This window comes from Rhinoderma darwinii, chromosome 9 (genome assembly GCF_050947455.1).
Source record: "Rhinoderma darwinii isolate aRhiDar2 chromosome 9, aRhiDar2.hap1, whole genome shotgun sequence".
Taxonomy (NCBI): Eukaryota; Metazoa; Chordata; class Amphibia; order Anura; family Rhinodermatidae; genus Rhinoderma; species Rhinoderma darwinii.
Window position 1 is genome coordinate 82,968,299 of NC_134695.1, and position 17,600 is coordinate 82,985,898.

At 46.0% G+C, this 17,600-nt stretch overlaps 1 protein-coding gene across 4 annotated transcripts in view; it reads right to left on the reverse strand.

Moving 5' to 3' along the window:
* Window positions 1–17,600, reverse strand: part of MVD (mevalonate diphosphate decarboxylase) — a 107,055-nt gene that overhangs the window by 11,689 nt on the left and 77,766 nt on the right. For 3 of the 4 annotated variants that reach the window (XM_075838352.1, XM_075838350.1, XM_075838351.1), the window contains one exon: window positions 146–216. In XM_075838352.1, the coding sequence (XP_075694467.1) occupies window positions 146–216 (71 nt within the window). Of the gene's footprint in view, window positions 1–145; window positions 217–897; window positions 1,003–17,600 lie in introns of those variants that run through there. The other variant, XM_075838353.1, reaches the window with a different exon arrangement.

Here is a 17,600-nt window from a genome sequence, read left to right on the forward strand (position 1 = left end):
GGGAATCTTCAGAGAATCTGACTTTCCACCAGCAGTTCTGCAGAGTTTTCTGGATTTCTCTGGCTGCTGACTGGAGTGATTCTGCTGATAAAAGTTATATTAAGGGATTGCGGTCCCTAACCTCTTTCCATTTGCAGCTACTCACAGTATTTTATGACGGCGATGTTAACAGGAGCCGTGCAGGTCGCTTTCTTCATCTTCCCACCTTGGTTCTTACTGAAAGGTAATATAAATGGTGACTATGTACAGGTGGATCAGTTCAGTCTTGTGTTACATGATAAGGACATATAACGTATGACCTCGCGGTCATCACCGCTGATGCAGTGCAGTATGTCCCGACCTACAGTCCATTGTATATGACATCTATGATATACTGCAGCTCATGTACAAACAGTAAATGTCACTGTTCCAGCATTCGCAATGTGGTGCTGCGCTGTGCACATAAATCTAATCTCAGATACCAAAAATGTTACGGCTCTGGTTAGGACGTCGCGTGCAGGAAATAATTTGCAATGTTTACCAGTGTGTGTGAATGTGTCAGAAGTGCGCAAAAGTAAGGATATAATTATTCCTCCTACATCATGAGACGTTTTTATACAGGAATGCCAGACTAAATATATATTATGACAATACACAGTATGGAACATATAATAATGTATAACAATGTAATGTAATGTAGCATAATAATAATAATAAAAAATAATATAACATAATACACAGTATAGATTTTAACGTCATAAATATAATGTAGCATCATAATAACAAATAGAATAAAAAAAATAGCATAATATAATACAAAATAAACATAACATAATAATAAATATAAAGCAGAATAATAACATAATAAATATAAAGCAGTGTAATAATAATACCATACTTCTCTCCCCCGGTCATTACCTGTGTGAAGCGGCTCAGCTCCCGGTGTCGAACTCTTCAGCCGCCACACTCTCGGCACATCATCTGCTCTATTCCTATTGGTCAGTGCGCCACCAGCTGCTTCCACACTAGCCAATAGCTGTTCCGACTCCGCCCCCACATCACTTTTCGACCAATAGAGCTCATCGGAAGACTAAAGCCTGAGCATATCCGGAACAAAAATTCGTTCGGAACTAATGTGCCACGTGATTAGTGTCGGTCCGGAACAGCATCGATGTAGCACTCATCAAACACAGGTTGGGGAAGTAATGAGCGGGACACAGAGATGGTCACGTGTCCTGTATTGGTAGAGGTAACACGTGACCGTAGCTTTCTGACTGATTTACATAAGGTCAAGCTTGAGCTGCTGTGACTTGTAGTTCTCCACTAGTTGCAGGCGTTTTATTGCGCATTACTCGGATACTTCGTTTATTTGACTAATTCTATATTATCAGCGAGTCCAGTTTGTGGTATACGATCGCAGATACACTTCTACGCTTCAACATATCTTACCACAGAAAAGTTTGTTCATGTTTGCGCGAAAAAAGTTACGACTTTTTGGGGATTTGCACTTCTCATGCCACTTTACCCCACACCTCCCAACATCCAAGTATCACAAAGAGGGACAACCGATGCGGCACGCGTAGCGTCAAATGTTTTTATTTTAAACCACGCCTCTAATCCAATCCCCGCCCATGCACACCCGATTCAGCCCACACAGTATCACGCTGCCATAGTGCCACCATACAGGATAATGCCCCGATAGATGCCCCCATACAGTATAAAGCCAACACAGATGCCCCCATGAGTTATAATGCCCAAACAATTTCCCCCATACAGCATAATGCCCCCAATAGCTGCCCCATGCAGTGTAATGCAACCATACAGCATAATGCCCACACATATGCCCCCATACAGAATAATGCCCCATACAGCTTAATACCCCCAGACAGCATAATGCCCCCCATAGCTGCCCCATACAGTATAATGCCCCCAAAGCTGCCCCTCGTGCCAGTGCCCTTGTAGATAGTGCCCCTATATAGTGCCACAGTGTCCATGTTGATAGTGCCACACCCCCCTTGAAGATAGCGCTACCTTCCCCTGTAGATAGCGCCATTGGGACTCCCTCTAAGAGCGTAATCCCCAGCCAGAGCATAGGCCGGGGAGTCCGCTCCTAGAGGCAAGCCCTGATGTCACTGTACATATAAAGACAGGGACGTCAGTGGCTACTCCCTGCCGACTCTGGCCGGGAATTCCACTCCAGGAGGAGCCCCTGACTTCATTGTCCATATATGGACAGTGACCTCAGGGGTTTCCTCTAGGAGCGGAATCCTCGGCCAGATCATCGGCAACCGGGATTCCGCTCAATCAGTAGCCACTGACATCCCTGTCTATGTATGGAGAGTGACGTCAAGCACTTCCCCGAGCACAGCGCTTAAAGTAGCGCTGTGCCCGGGGAGTCCTCGGCGAGTGGAGGAGCTCCCTCTTCTCCTCCGCTCTAAACTAATTCTGAAGCAGGGAGCTGATGGTTCCCTGCTTCAGCATTGGGTTCAACTGTTTCTGCGTCCTGAGGACGCAGATACAGTTGACAGCAGGACATACCCCGGGGTGCCCGGGACTGTCCCGCTATCTCCAGGACGGTTGGGAGGTATGCTTTCCCCAAAAGCAGGCGGGGCTCAGGGCCTGTTCACATCTGCGTTGACAGCTCCGTTAGGGGCCTCCGTCGCAGATCCCGTAAAAAAGAACAACCATTGCTTCCGGCTTTGCTCTTGTTCTCCTCAGACAGAGCAGAACAACAGAAAGACATGGACAGGGCCGTAGCTGATGGGCCTTCCACGGCACAACACACTGACTATAATTTACGCAAGGAATTGGCATAAATTATAGCGCTGATTTGACTTTTCTGGCGCACGTGCGCAGCTTAAGATATTATCCGCATCTTACTCCAGCGCTCTTTAGATTAAGACTCGTGTATGAAACACCAATCCTCATAAATTCACACCTTTGTGTTTCAATTCCTCAACATTTTCAATAATCTCCTCTTGCAGTCAGTGAATGGGAACATTCTTGTTTACATCCAGAGACTGCTCAACCTGGCACAATGCAAGGTCTAGTCTACACAATCCTCTGTGAGCTAAACACATCAGCAGCACAAAACTATCTCTCTTCCGGATAGTTTGTTACAATGTATCCGTGCAGGTAAAATGTATCAGTCTGGGGCCCAGGCCGTTTACCACACAGGATTGTAAAGACTGGATACAACTGTAACAAATTATCAGCTGTGAGAAGTGTTAGGTCAGCCTCTGGATGTAAACAGAAAATCTTCCCATTCACTTACAGAAAGCAGAGATCTTGAAAATGGTGAGGAATTAAAACAAATGATACTAGAAAATTACAGATGTTATTCTACAACGATGAAAAATTATTTCTATGTCTGGACGAGCCCTTGAAGTAATTGCGACATTTTATATTTCCTCATCATCTTGTGTTGCCAACAATCTCTATTATTTATTAGTTTCCCCATCAGAGTAAAAGCAAAAACCATCTCCGTGGTGCTACCTCTCAGGGTATGTTCACACGCTAGACTAAAAATGTCTGAAAATACGGAGCTGTTCTCAGGCGAAAACAGCTCCTGAATTTCAGACGTTTTTGTAGCAACTCGCGTTTTTCGCGGCGTTTTTTTACGGCCGTTTTTGGAGCTGTTTTTCAACGGAGTCAATGAAAAACGCCTCCAAAAACGTCCCAAGAAGTGTCCTGCACTTCTTTTGATGAGCCGTCATTTTACGCGCCGTATTTTGACAGTGACAGAACATCGTAAATTCCTTTCCAAGCAATGGGCAGATGTTTGTAGGCGTAATGGAGCCGTTTTTTCAGGCGTAATTAAAACGCCTGAATTACGCCTGAAAACACTGCGTGTGAACATACCCTCAGGCTATGTTCACACATTGCAATTTAATGCTGATTTTTGAGCCACAGTGGTTTTAAAGGGAATGGGAAATATAAAGGAAGAACTTCTACATCTCCTTCCTCCTGGATCCACTTCTGGTTTTAGCTCGGAAATCTGCAATAAATCTCGATGTGTGAACACAGCCTAAACTATCAGTCTGGGACATTGAGCGATTGTTAGAAAACGAAAATAGAATCTCGTGTTCGTCCAGCGCTAATGTCGCAATTCTCAGAACCTACAAGAGCTCATCAATAGCTGGAGATTATAGAAGTGCAATCATAAGCCTGACAATCCCCGTGTAGCCAGTGGCGTAGCTATAGGGGTCGCACTTGCGACTCGGCCCCTAAGCCAGGGGGTTCACAGGCCCCCATTTACCACACTGTCCACTGTGTGGACCCGCCGATGTGATGTCCGCTGAGGGGTCCAACTACGGAGGACTGCAGGGCTGAACATCGGCAGGTTCTCCTGTCACCAGAAACTGCCGACGAGGGGGGGGGAGCGGAACGAAGTCAGTGACGCTCGTCCAGGCGAACGTCACTGACTCCGCCCCCTCCATCACTTTGTGGAAAGTGCTGGGGGGAGGGATTAAACGATTATACGATTTCACAAGGTAGACTTGGATACAGAGCCCAACAGACAGTATCACACATGGGCCCTGTAGCTAAGCCTACCATTTGTGATACTGTCCGCTTGGCCATGTATCTAAGCCTATCATGTGTGATACTGTCCACTGGGCCCTGTATCTAAGCCTACCATGTGTGATATTGTCCGCTTGGCCCTGTATCTAAGCCTATCATGTGTGATACTGTCCGCTGGGCCCTGTATCTAATCCTATCATGTGTGATACTGTCTGCTGAGCCGTGTATCTAATCCTATCATGTGTGATACTGTCTGCTGAGCCGCTGTATCTAATCCTACCCATAGCTATAGGGTACGTAGTGCTATAGATATGCTGTCTCTTCGGCCATGAAGAGAAGTTGGAGGGGGGCCCATGGAGAACCTATGCACTGGGGCCCATGAGCCTTTAGCTACGCCCCTGCGTGTAGCTCAGGCCTCAGCTGAACCATTATACCGAGATAATGAAATGTGCAGAGAATTATTTATTTTGCCCTCAGAGCAGTGAGATAATGGCGATTTACACTCATCCCTGATGCTTTATCTATGCCTCCTCGTATATAAAAAGTTCTTCCTAGTATCTGCCACTAGATGGCGCCACCACTCCTTCATTCTTTCATGCCTCCTGTGCACATTATCGCCTGGGACAAGGCGAATTTAAGTTTTTATTGAATAAAAGGTCTACGGTAATATAAGAATAGTCAAAAATGTGTGTTTTCATGGAAGAAAAGCTGCTGCTAAAGTATTCCGTGCAATAAATGATAAAGGGAAACTCTACCCCAATGACTTATTTTATTATTTTATCCCTGGATTACCCGTGCAGCCAAGGACATGGTGTTCATGATACAGGTGTCTTATTCTTTAGTAAGAACTGTTCAGGCCTACACTATATGTCTATAGACATCTGAATACATTAAATAGTGTTTCGCCTCAAAATCCCAGTAAAGATAATATTTTTATAAGCCCTTGTAGGGCCGGAGGGGCGGTGCTTGACACAGGAATTTAAAAAACACAGTGCAATGCTCCACCCCTCAAAAGCCCTGAACTAGGCATCCCTGTGAATCAGTTTTTTCTGGATTGTTCCTTTAAGAGCTGGGTGACAACCAATATGGCAGCTCTCAAAAGGGTTGTCAGGTGTGTCGTATAGTCCTGGCTGGTAAATCAGTAATATAAAGTAATATTAGAGTAAGTGGATGTATCACTGCATAAGACCCTAGACATCTGAGTGACAACCCCCCATGAGTGCTGTAATGGACGCTATATTAGTTGTCACCCAGCGTTCCCAAAATCGGCTAAATATTATTTTTTAACCGTGTGACAGAAGAGGACGACTCAGGGATTGTTCCCCTAAATAAAATAGGACTCGTCAGAAGAGTCTCTGGTCTATTCCCAAAGCCACTACTTGTTATCAGCAGAGAATTACAGCTCCTGTTCTATAAATGGATTGTACAGCTATAAAATATAATATACTGAGGCTGTTACTGACACACAGTGATATAGTGCGGCCTGGACTTACCTTCACACGCCCTGTAAATACCAACCCTGCAGAGTATGACGGCTGTTAACCTGTCCAGCAGAGAAATCCATCACCAGCAGTAACAATAAATGTACAGATCATAGGGAGTATGTATGTATGTATTCTATATGTATACCCTGGAGATACATATAGAGGATACACATCCAGGAGATACATATAGAGGATACACGTCCAGGAGATACATATAGAGGATACACGTGCAGGAGATACATATAGAGGATACACGTGCAGGAGATACATATAGAGGATACACGTGCAGGAGATACATATAGAGGATACACATCCAGGTGATACATATCGAGGATACACGTCCAGGAGATACATATAGAGGATACACGTCCAGGAGATACATATAGGGGATACACGTCCAGGAGATACATATAGAGGATACACGAGCAGGAGATACATACAGAGGATACACGTGCAGGAGATATATAGAGGATACACGTCCAGGAGATACATATAGAGGATGCACGTCCAGGAGATACATATAGAGGATACACGTCCAGGAGATACATATAGAGGATACACGTCCAGGAGATACATATAGAGGATACACGAGCAGGAGATACATACAGAGGATACACGAGCAGGAGATACATACAGAGGATACACGTCCAGGAGATACATATAGAGGATACACGAGCAGGAGATACATACAGAGGATACACGTGCAGGAGATACATATAGAGGATATACGTCCAGGAGATACATATAGAGGATGCACGTCCAGGAGATAGATATAGAGGATACACGTCCAGGAGATACACATAGAGGATACACGTGCAGGAGATACACATAGAGGATACACGTCCAGGAGATACATATAGAGGATACACGAGCAGGAGATACATACAGAGGATACACGTGCAGGAGATACATATAGAGGATACACGTCCAGGAGATACATATAGAGGATACACGAGCAGGAGATACATACAGAGGATACACGTGCAGGAGATACATATAGAGGATATACGTCCAGGAGATACATATAGAGGATGCACGTCCAGGAGATACATATAGAGGATACACGTCCAGGAGATACATATAGAGGATACACGTGCAGGAGATACACATAGAGGATACACGTCCAGGAGATACATATAGAGGATACACGAGCAGGAGATACATACAGAGGATACACGTGCAGGAGATACATACAGAGGATACACGTCCAGGAGATACATATAGAGGATGCACGTCCAGGAGATACATATAGAGGATACACGTCCAGGAGATACATATAGAGGATACACGTCCAGGAGATACATATAGAGGATACACGTCCAGGAGATACATATAGAGGATACACGTCCAGGAGATACATATAGAGGATACACGTCCAGGAGATACATATAGAGGATACACGTCCAGGAGAAACATATAGAGGATACACGTCCAGGAGATACATATAGAGGATACACGTCCAGGAGATACATATAGAGGATACACGTGCAGGAGATACATACAGAGGATACACGTGCAGGAGATACATATAGAGGATACACGTGCAGGAGATACATATAGAGGATACACGTGCAGGAGATACATATAGAGGATACACGTCCAGGAGATACATATAGAGGATGCACGTCCAGGAGATACATATAGAGGATACACGTCCAGGAGATACATATAGAGGATACACGTCCAGGAGATACATATAGAGGATACACGTCCAGGAGATACATATAGAGGATACACGTGCAGGAGATACATATAGAGGATACACGTGCAGGAGATACATATAGAGGATACACGTCCAGGAGATACATATAGAGGATACACGTCCAGGAGATACATATAGAGGATACACGTCCAGGAGATACATATAGAGGATGCACGTCCAGGAGATACATATAGAGGATACACGTCCAGGAGATACACATAGAGGATACACGTCCAGGAGATACACATAGAGGATACACGTCCAGGAGATACACATAGGGGATACACGTCCAGGAGATACATATAGAGGATACACGTCCAGGAGATACATATAGAGGATACACATCCAGGTGATACATATAGAGGATACACGTGCAGGAGATACATATAGAGGATACACATCCAGGTGATACATATAGAGGATACACGTGCAGGAGATACATATAGAGGATACACATCCAGGTGATACATATAGAGGATACACGTGCAGGAGATACATATAGAGGATACACGTCCAGGAGATACATATAGAGGATACACGTCCAGGAGATACATATAGAGGATACACGTCCAGGAGATACATATAGAGGATACACGTCCAGGAGATACATATAGAGGATACACGTGCAGGAGATACATATAGAGGATACACGTCCAGGATATACATATAGGAGATATACATCCAGGAGATACATATAGAGGATACACGTCCAGGAGATACATATAGAGGATACACATCCAGGAGATACATATAGAGGATACACGTGCAGGAGATACATATAGAGGATACACGTCCAGGAGATACATATAGAGGATACACGTCCAGGAGATACATATAGAGGATACACGTGCAGGAGATACATATAGAGGATACACGTGCAGGAGATACATATAGAGGATACACGTGCAGGAGATACATATAGAGGATACACATCCAGGTGATACATATAGAGGATACACATCCAGGAGATACATATAGAGGATACACGTGCAGGAGATACATATAGAGGATACACGTGCAGGAGATACATATAGAGGATACACGTGCAGGAGATACATATAGAGGATACACGTCCAGGAGATACATATAGAGGATACACGTCCAGGAGATACATATAGAGGATACACGTCCAGGAGATACATATAGAGGATACACGTCCAGGAGATACATATAGAGGATACACGTCCAGGAGATACATATAGAGGATACACGTCCAGGAGATACATATAGAGGATACACGTCCAGGAGATACATATAGAGGATACACGTGCAGGAGATACATATAGAGGATACACGTCCAGGAGATACATATAGAGGATACACGTGCAGGAGATACATATAGAGGATACATGTGCAGGAGATACATATAGAGGATACACGTCCAGGAGATACATATAGAGGATACACGTCCAGGAGATACATATAGAGGATACACGTCCAGGAGATACATATAGAGGATACACGTGCAGGAGATACATATAGAGGATACACGTCTAGGAGATACATATAGAGGATACACGTGCAGGAGATACATATAGAGGATACATGTGCAGGAGATACATATAGAGGATACACGTCCAGGAGATACATATAGAGGATACACATCTGCCCTGTGCGAAATGATCTTTCGGCGCCCCACCCCATCATTAAAAAAAAATGCCCCTTTAGTGCCCCCATACAGTATAATAATAATATTTAATAATATATTACAACCCCTTCAAGGACACAGTATTTTGTCCTCTAATTGTGGCCACAGTATTATGCCACCTGTAGTACCCCCTACACAGTATAATGTCCGCTTAGTGGCCCCCACACAGTATAGTGCCCCCCTGTAGATTTTGCCATATAGCCTCCCAGTAGACAGTGCCATAATCCCCCACCTCCTTTTTGTAGATCGTGCCATACAGTCCCCCACCTCCCCCTTGTAGACAGTGCCCCCAAACAAAAACAAAAATTGTACTCACCTAGGCCCCGTTCCCATGACGAACTGAGCTGCTCCATGACGGGATCCTGTAGCCTAGTACAGAGTTTCCCAACCTTTTCGGACGACTCGAGGCAGCACTGGAAAAATAACATTTCCTCAGGGCCCCCCGACCAAAAATTGTTTTGAGAAAGACAGAAAACGGCTAAAGAACAAGCACTCCACTCGTAGCGTCTGTTCACACACGTTTTTTGTAAGGCAAAAAAAAATCTGCCTCCAAATTCCTTCAGCAACTGACAGCGTGTGATCTTTTTTTTTTTTTTTTCTCAAGCTGTTAAAGCGAATGACGCAGGGAAAAAAGCTCCAAACGAGCGCCGCAGGTATTTACTGCCTCCTATTAATTTCAATTGGAGGTCAGAGGCGGAAACCACTTGAAGACCATCAGCCCCCCACTCACAGTAAAATGACCATCAGCCCGCCACTCACAGATTCCCCCTGTAGGTAGCGCCACACAGCCCCTTGTAGGTAGCACCACACAGCCCCCTTGTAGGTAGCACCAGACAGCCCCCTTGTGGGTAGTGCCAGAGAGCCCCCTTGTAGGTAGCGCCAGACAGCCCCCTTGTAGGTAGCGCCAGATAGCCCCCTTGTAGGTAGCACCACACAGCCCCCTTGTAGGTAGCGCCACACAGCCCCCTTGTAGGTAGCGCCAGACAGCCCCCTTGTAGGTAGCGCCAGACAGCCCCCTTGTAGGTAGCACCACACAGCCCCCTTGTAGGTAGCGCCACACAGCCCCCTTGTAGGTAGCGCCAGACAGCCCCCTTGTAGGTAGCACCACACAGCCCCCTTGTAGGTAGCGCCAGACAGCCCCCTTGTAGGTACCGCCACACAGCCCCCTTGTAGGTAGCGCCACACAGCCCCCTTGTAGGTAGCGCCACACAGCCCCCTTGTAGGTAGCGCCACACAGCCCCCTGTAGGGAGCGCCACACAGCCCCCTGTAGGGAGTGCCACACAGCCCCCTGCTATGGAGTGCCCCACAGCCCCCTGGTTGGTAGTGCCACACATCCCGCAGCCCCCTGGTTAGTAGTGAGACACAGCCCACAGGCCCCTGATAGGTAGTGCCACACTGCCCACAACCCCCTGGTTGGTAGTGTCACACAGCCCACAGGTTGGTAGTGCCCCACATCCCCCTGGTTGGTAGTGCCACACAGCCCACAGCCCCCTGGTTGGTAGTGCCACACATCCCACAGCCCCCTGGTTGGTAGTCACACACAGTCCACAGCCCCCTGATAGGTAGTGCCACACTGCCCACAACCCCCTCGTTGGTAGTACCTGGTTGGTAGTACCACACAGCCCACTGGTTGGTAGTGCCCCACAGCCCCCTGGTTGGTAGTGCCACACAGCCCCTTGGTTGGTAGTGCCACACATCCCACAGCCCCCTGGTTGGTAGTGCCCCTGGTTGGTAGTGCCACACAGCCCCTTGGTTGGTAGTGCCACACATCCCACAGCCCCCTGGTTGGTAGTGCCACACATCCCACAGCCCCCTGGTTGGTAGTGCCACACTGCCCACAGCCCCTTGTAGTGCAAGGACTACGAAATGACCCTGGTAGCTGGCGGGCAATAGACATTCAAAAAAGGACAACTGTGCAGGAGCACAAAATACCCAGCTTTCCCGGGTATCAAATAAATGTGTGGAAATAAACTAAGATAGAACTTTTATTTAGTCTGAGTAAAGGATTAATCATTTTCAATCAAGTTATATCTTAGTTTATTTCCACACATTTATTTCATAGCCGGGAAAGATGGGTATTTTGTGCTCCTGCACAGTTGTCCTTTTTTGTAGGTTTTGACGCTTTGACCGTCGCTTCCACTCCAGGAGAAGCTCCTGTCGTCTGTGTCCATTACGTCATTGGCTTCTCCTGGAGTAGAATCCCCGGTCATAGAGTCTGCAACGCTGTGACCGGGGATTCCGCTTCAGGAGTTTCCCCTGATGTCACTGTCCATATATGGACAGAGACATCAAGCAGCCGGCCACATGGGGATTCCGCTCCTGCAGGGAGCTACAGTGGCGCTAGTAGATAGCAGAGCAGGGAGATACCTCCCTGCTCTGCCATAGTGCCGTCGCTACCGCTATAGCAGCCGCAGCGGCTGCTAGCGGCGCCACCGCCCTCATGCCCGGTGTCACCACTAGCAGCTGCTATGACTGCTACAGCGGTAGCGACGCGCCCGGGCGGAAAGGCGACTGCAGTTAGTGTGTGTATCCCTGCTGGTAGTTGCAATGGCGCAGGGATACACACACCCGCTGGCACCCCTCTTGCATTGTGGCAGCTGGCGCCCTGTGCGACTGCACTGGTCGAACGTATCCAAAGCCGGCCATGGGTGAAAGTCTATGAGCCCCGTACTCCGATACATTGGCTTTCCAGAAAAAGCCAAACAGACACGAAGCGGCTGAGCAATCACACAAACACTTCAGCTGCTTTGTTCTAGCGATTGGTGGGTGTCTCCGTGTTCGGACCCCCACCAATTCAAACTTCTGACATGTCACTATGACATGTCAGAAGTTCGTCAAACATTTAGTTACACTTTAAGGGCACGTTTAAGTGTTTTTTTATTGACTGTACAAGGGCTTATCTTTTGCAGGACGAGTTAGTTCTTATTGGTTCTATTTTGGGGTACATATAATTTATTGGTTATCTTTTATAATAATATAATTTTTTTGGGGGGGAATGGAAAAAAAAAACCAGAAATTCCACCATTCTATTTTGCCTTTATTTTTTTTTACGCCTTGCGGTAGAAATAGGTTAGCTTTATTCTATAGGTCAGCATGATTATGGTGATAACAATTTTATATGGTTTCTTTTATGTTTTATTACTCGATGTAGCTGTATGAGGGCTTGTTTTTTGCAGGACGGCTTGTAGTTTTTTTTAGCACCCTTTTGGTGTACATAAAATGTATTGTTTTTGTTCTGAATTATTTTTTTTACGCCATACGCAATACGGTTTAAATAATGCTAAGGCCGGATTCACACGAGTCTGTGCGTTTTGCGCGCGCAAAAGGTCCATAAAAGCTCCGTGTGCCAGCAGCATATGATGCGTGGCTGCGTGATTTTCGCACAGCTGGCATTATTATGTCAGTCCGTTTGTATGTTTGTAAACAGAAAATGTGGTGCTTTTCTGTTTTCATTCCTAGTTTTGACTTCTGTAGCGTGCATCACGCGCGGCACACGGAAGTGCGTCCGTGTGCCGTGCGCAGTTTTTACGCACCCATTGACTTCAATGGGTGCGTGATGCGTGAAAAACTGGCAAATATAGGACATGTCGTGAGTTTTACGCAGCGGACATACACTGCGTGAAAATCACTGACAGTCAGAACGGCCCCATTGACTAACATAGGTCCGTGCACGGACGTATTATATGTTCGTCTGAATAAGCCCTAAGGGAGAGAAGAAAACCTGGACCGCACATCCGCTTGCTAAACTTGATCTATTGTACGAACATGAGGTTCTTCATTTACATTTAGATCAGAATGGGTGCTGTTGGTCGCCTGGGTTGCGCTCTCTGCGGGTGCTGTGTTGCAGCGGTATTGCTTGCCATGCGATTGATAAGACTAGGGACCCACATAATAGAGGTCACCGTGAAGTGGCAAGTAGGCTCAAACAATTTGATCAAAATGTAAACTAAAGGGGGTTTTACACTAGACGATTATCGGGCAGACGAGTTTCATAGAACGCTCATTGCCGATAATTGCGCTGTGTAAACAGGGGAACGATCAGCAGACGAATGAGAAACGCTCGTTCATCTGCTGATCGTATCGTTTTAAAAATATTATGGTTGTCGGCTGCGCATCTTGGTGTGTAAACAGGGAGACGCGCCTCCGACGTGATAATAATGTATGGGGATGTCATACCTTAGTATCAATCCTCCTTTAGGCCCCATGCACACGACCGTAAAAAACGGAGCCATTCACTTTCATTGAACACTGACACCTTTCCGTAGCACTACGGAAGGGTGTCCGTGCCGTGGAAATGTTCCGGGAATTATGGAACATGTCCGTTCTTTCGCATTTTGTGGGCCGTGCTCCCATACTTTGTATGGGAGCACGGCCCGAAAATGCGGCTGTCAGTCAGCGGCCGGCCGTGCCCGCAATCGCGGGCCGTGATTGCGGGCACGGTCGTGTGCATGGGGTCTTAGCAATTCTTGATATTTCTCCTGATATGAGATTGCTTACACATCACATTCTAATTGCTACTAGAATGGCTATAGCTCAGTCATGGAAGTCCCCGGTTCCTCCCTGTATTTCGGAGGTTATTCGTCAGGTAAATATTCAATATCATCATGAAACGTCATTACTTTCACATGTCTAAATACTTCAAATGAAGAAACATGATGAGTCTGTTTGGCTGTTCTCTTTATGTTTATCTCTTTGTTTTGTATCTAATTGTACATTTGTTTGGATCTCGTCATGTTTAGAGATCTCTAAGTCCTTGTTGTTCTTTTGGAAAACTCAAATAAAAATGTATTGAAGTTAATAATGTCTGGGGATGAGCGATTGGAGTAATGACCGCCCGTCCTCATCCATAGCTCCGTGTGACAGGAGCAGGCGAGTCCAGATCAACCACGTCCCGTTGATCGGCGCTCGCTGCACCGGCCGAGTGTAAAAAGGCCTTAAGAAACTCATGTTCGTACAATTTTTAAATTTTGCTGAGACGCAATACATCGAGTAAAACAAGTGGCTGTGCGGTTCACGGATTCCTCTCTCCCTTGTAGATACGGTATAAATATTTTTTCTTCTTTCTATGGGTTGTTCAGATTGCAGCGGTGATATATATATATATATATATATATATATTTTATTACATTTTATTGATCTGAATAGTTCCACTAGGGGACTAGAAACTGCAATATTTTTATCGCTTCTATAATACTTTGGAGTACATAATATTCCAAAGCAATATTGCCTATCTGGGTAAAACTGACAGGCAATCTATTAGGCTTTCACCCATGGCAGACCTGGGAGCCTTTGTTATGCCCCCGGCTGCAATGATCACCCATCGATGCCCTTGTGATTGTATCAAGTGGGGCGGATGGCTGACAGATGGTGCCCCCTCCTTCTGTCAGACAACTTAGATGCCACAGTCGCTATGGACCATGACATTTAAGGGGTTAAACTGCCGGGATCGGAGTTATACATGATCCTGGCTACCTATAACAGCTGTGCTCCTGCGGCTGATCTCGGGGGTACAGTGGCAGTACCCATGAGATTCCAGTGACGTTATATATACACATCACAGAGTGTTAGAGGTTAAAGGGGTTATCCGGAGAATTAACACTGAACATAGAGCATTGTGCGGATATTGCTAGATGTACGTTCGGGTTATCCGGAGAGGTAAAATTCATGGCCTATCCTCACAATAGACTATCAATAGCTGATCTGCGGAGGTCCGACTCTCTGTGCCCCGCTGATCAGCTGTTTGAAGGGACCACGGCGCTCCTGTGAGTGCGGCTTCCTCTTTATTCCTTTCACTGCTCCATACTGTAAAACGCTGACAGTTGTTGCCATCAATTTCGGAAAACCCCTTCAAGCCGACACATTTAGCGGACAGTCATCTCACCTGACACCACCATAAGGATGCACGCTTGGGTCAAATCATTTATGTTTACAGGACAACCCCCCGTCCCCCTATGTGAAAGTGGCTGCTAAAACCTGAAGTTAAACGCTGCCATTTATTTCCCCTGCAAATTGGGTGATCATGTAATACAAGGTCACGGGAAGAGCAAGGGCAGCTCTCCAGCATTATAGGTTAATCCCCCTTATCTATGACGTACATATGCCATAATAGAGAATAATGAAAAGGGCGCCCTCACGGGAAAAGTAGGGGTTAAATGGAAGGTGGCATGGATTTTTTTTTTATTATGTTGCTTTTAATATAATGTAAACAACATCTTTATTTATTTGTGTCGTCACTTTCTACTTTTTACTGTATTCAAACTTTTTCTTCCCTATGGGGGCTGACATTTTTTTTTCATCTCTGTATGTGTCGATTAACGACACATACAGAGATGGAATACGGCACATACATCCCCATAGAGAATGCGAACGGGAGCCGTTCCATTCTCAGAAGCGTGCGCTGTCTGTGTGGGAACGGTACATGCGCCGCTCCCACACATACCAAAAGGAAGGTCTTTGGTAGAGCTAAATCCGGCTCCATTTTCATGTGGACCGGAAAGCCGCGGCCGGACAGTAAGATGACGACTTCCGGCCGCGGCTTCCGGCCATATGTTCAATGAAGCGAAGGCGCAAGGAAGAGGAGCGGAGGCAGCAAGAACTTTGTTAGACAAGCGGAGGCGGCGGCAGGAGCAGGTAATTTATGTTCGTGTATGTTCATATTATGTTCTAATCCTCCTACACTGTGCAGTCGCTCAGAAAATGGCGGCACACAGTGTAGAAGGTTTGAAGATTCAAACCCCTCCTTCTCCTGGCACTAGCCAGAATAAGGGAGGGGAGATTGTGTGAGGACACTAGAGGAGAGTGTGTCTACCCCAAATTTGCAGCATAAAGCAAGGAGGTTGCTTTACCACATTGACTATGCTGCAATTTTGGGAACTGCTCCCTCTAGTGGCCAGCACATGGAAATGTTATAAATTAGAATCTAATTTATAATATTTCCTGACTTGTGAAAAAATTAAAACAATGTCTAATCACTTATATACTAACTGTTTAACTGAAGAAAAAAATAAAATAATTGCTAGCGACACATTCCCTTTAAGTTTTCTGCACCCAGTGGAGGAGCCATCAGATCAACAGCAACCAGTCACACTGAGGCGTGAGGCGCAGCGTCTCTTACTGAACCTCATTCTCATGGCAGTGCAATAATGTGATTGATGAACCCAGCACTGTCCGAGCAGTTCGTAGTCAGGTTATGATGAGAGGGGCCGAAGTTCCCAGTACAGAGATCCCCGGTCCGATATAAACCCAGAATCACTGCAGGTTCTTCTAAGTGTCACCCTCATAGGAGATGAATGACCCCGAGATACAGCGTAACACCGAGCTGATAATGAACTTCCCAGTGACAAGTTGTCAGGTATCTTCCTCATTCTCAGCGGCCGCTCACATAACCGTCTGTGAACCAGGCTACGAACTACAAGTCCCTGCATGCCCTGCTCGACACATACTGCGGGCATAATAACACTATTATTACCTAGAGATTCCGCCTCAAACATGACAATACAGTTTGGATACAAATCATAATAAACAGCGATCTGTAATATAGAAAAATGGGGGAAGAAAAAATTGTGGGCACTTTGTGTGCTGCCATATGGTACCACCGTGAGGCGCCATATTCTACCCTAGAAGCAATGCTGCTAGGAGATGATACCTCTGTAATACATGTAATGCAATTGATGAATCATTCCATATAAATCACGAGGAAAAAAACTGCGTGCGCCTCCGTATAGTCGTGTGCATGAGGACAAACATCTTTAAAAAGTTTACGGCATCGTTCATGTTAATAGTGATTGTGTCTGGAATTTCTTCCCCTGGAAACAATGGTGAATTTGTGTCATTACTTTGCCATTGAAACCAGTAAAAATCCTGAAAGAATAGAAAATGAGATGTTTGTTATCCGCCTCCTCGTGTACACAGCAGCTTTCTGAGGACCATTTGTCCTGTCCTCCAAATATTAGCCGTAGGGACCAGGACACACACAATGCGGTGACATCACCAGGTGACAACATCGACCGTTAGGCTGAACCTGCAGATCCCCTTACAAGGGTTGTAACAGAATCAAAAATTATCACCTATCCACAGGATATGTAATCATTTTCTGATCGCTGGGGCCCCACCGATTATTGGAACAGGGGTCCTGATCCCCCCCGTTCCTCCTCACTGCTCGACTGCAGTGAGAAGGAGCTTGAATGGAGCGTCGGTCGAGCGTGCCCCTGCTGCTCCATTCATAGTCTATAGAGATGCCAAAAACAGCGCTCAACTCTTTCTGTC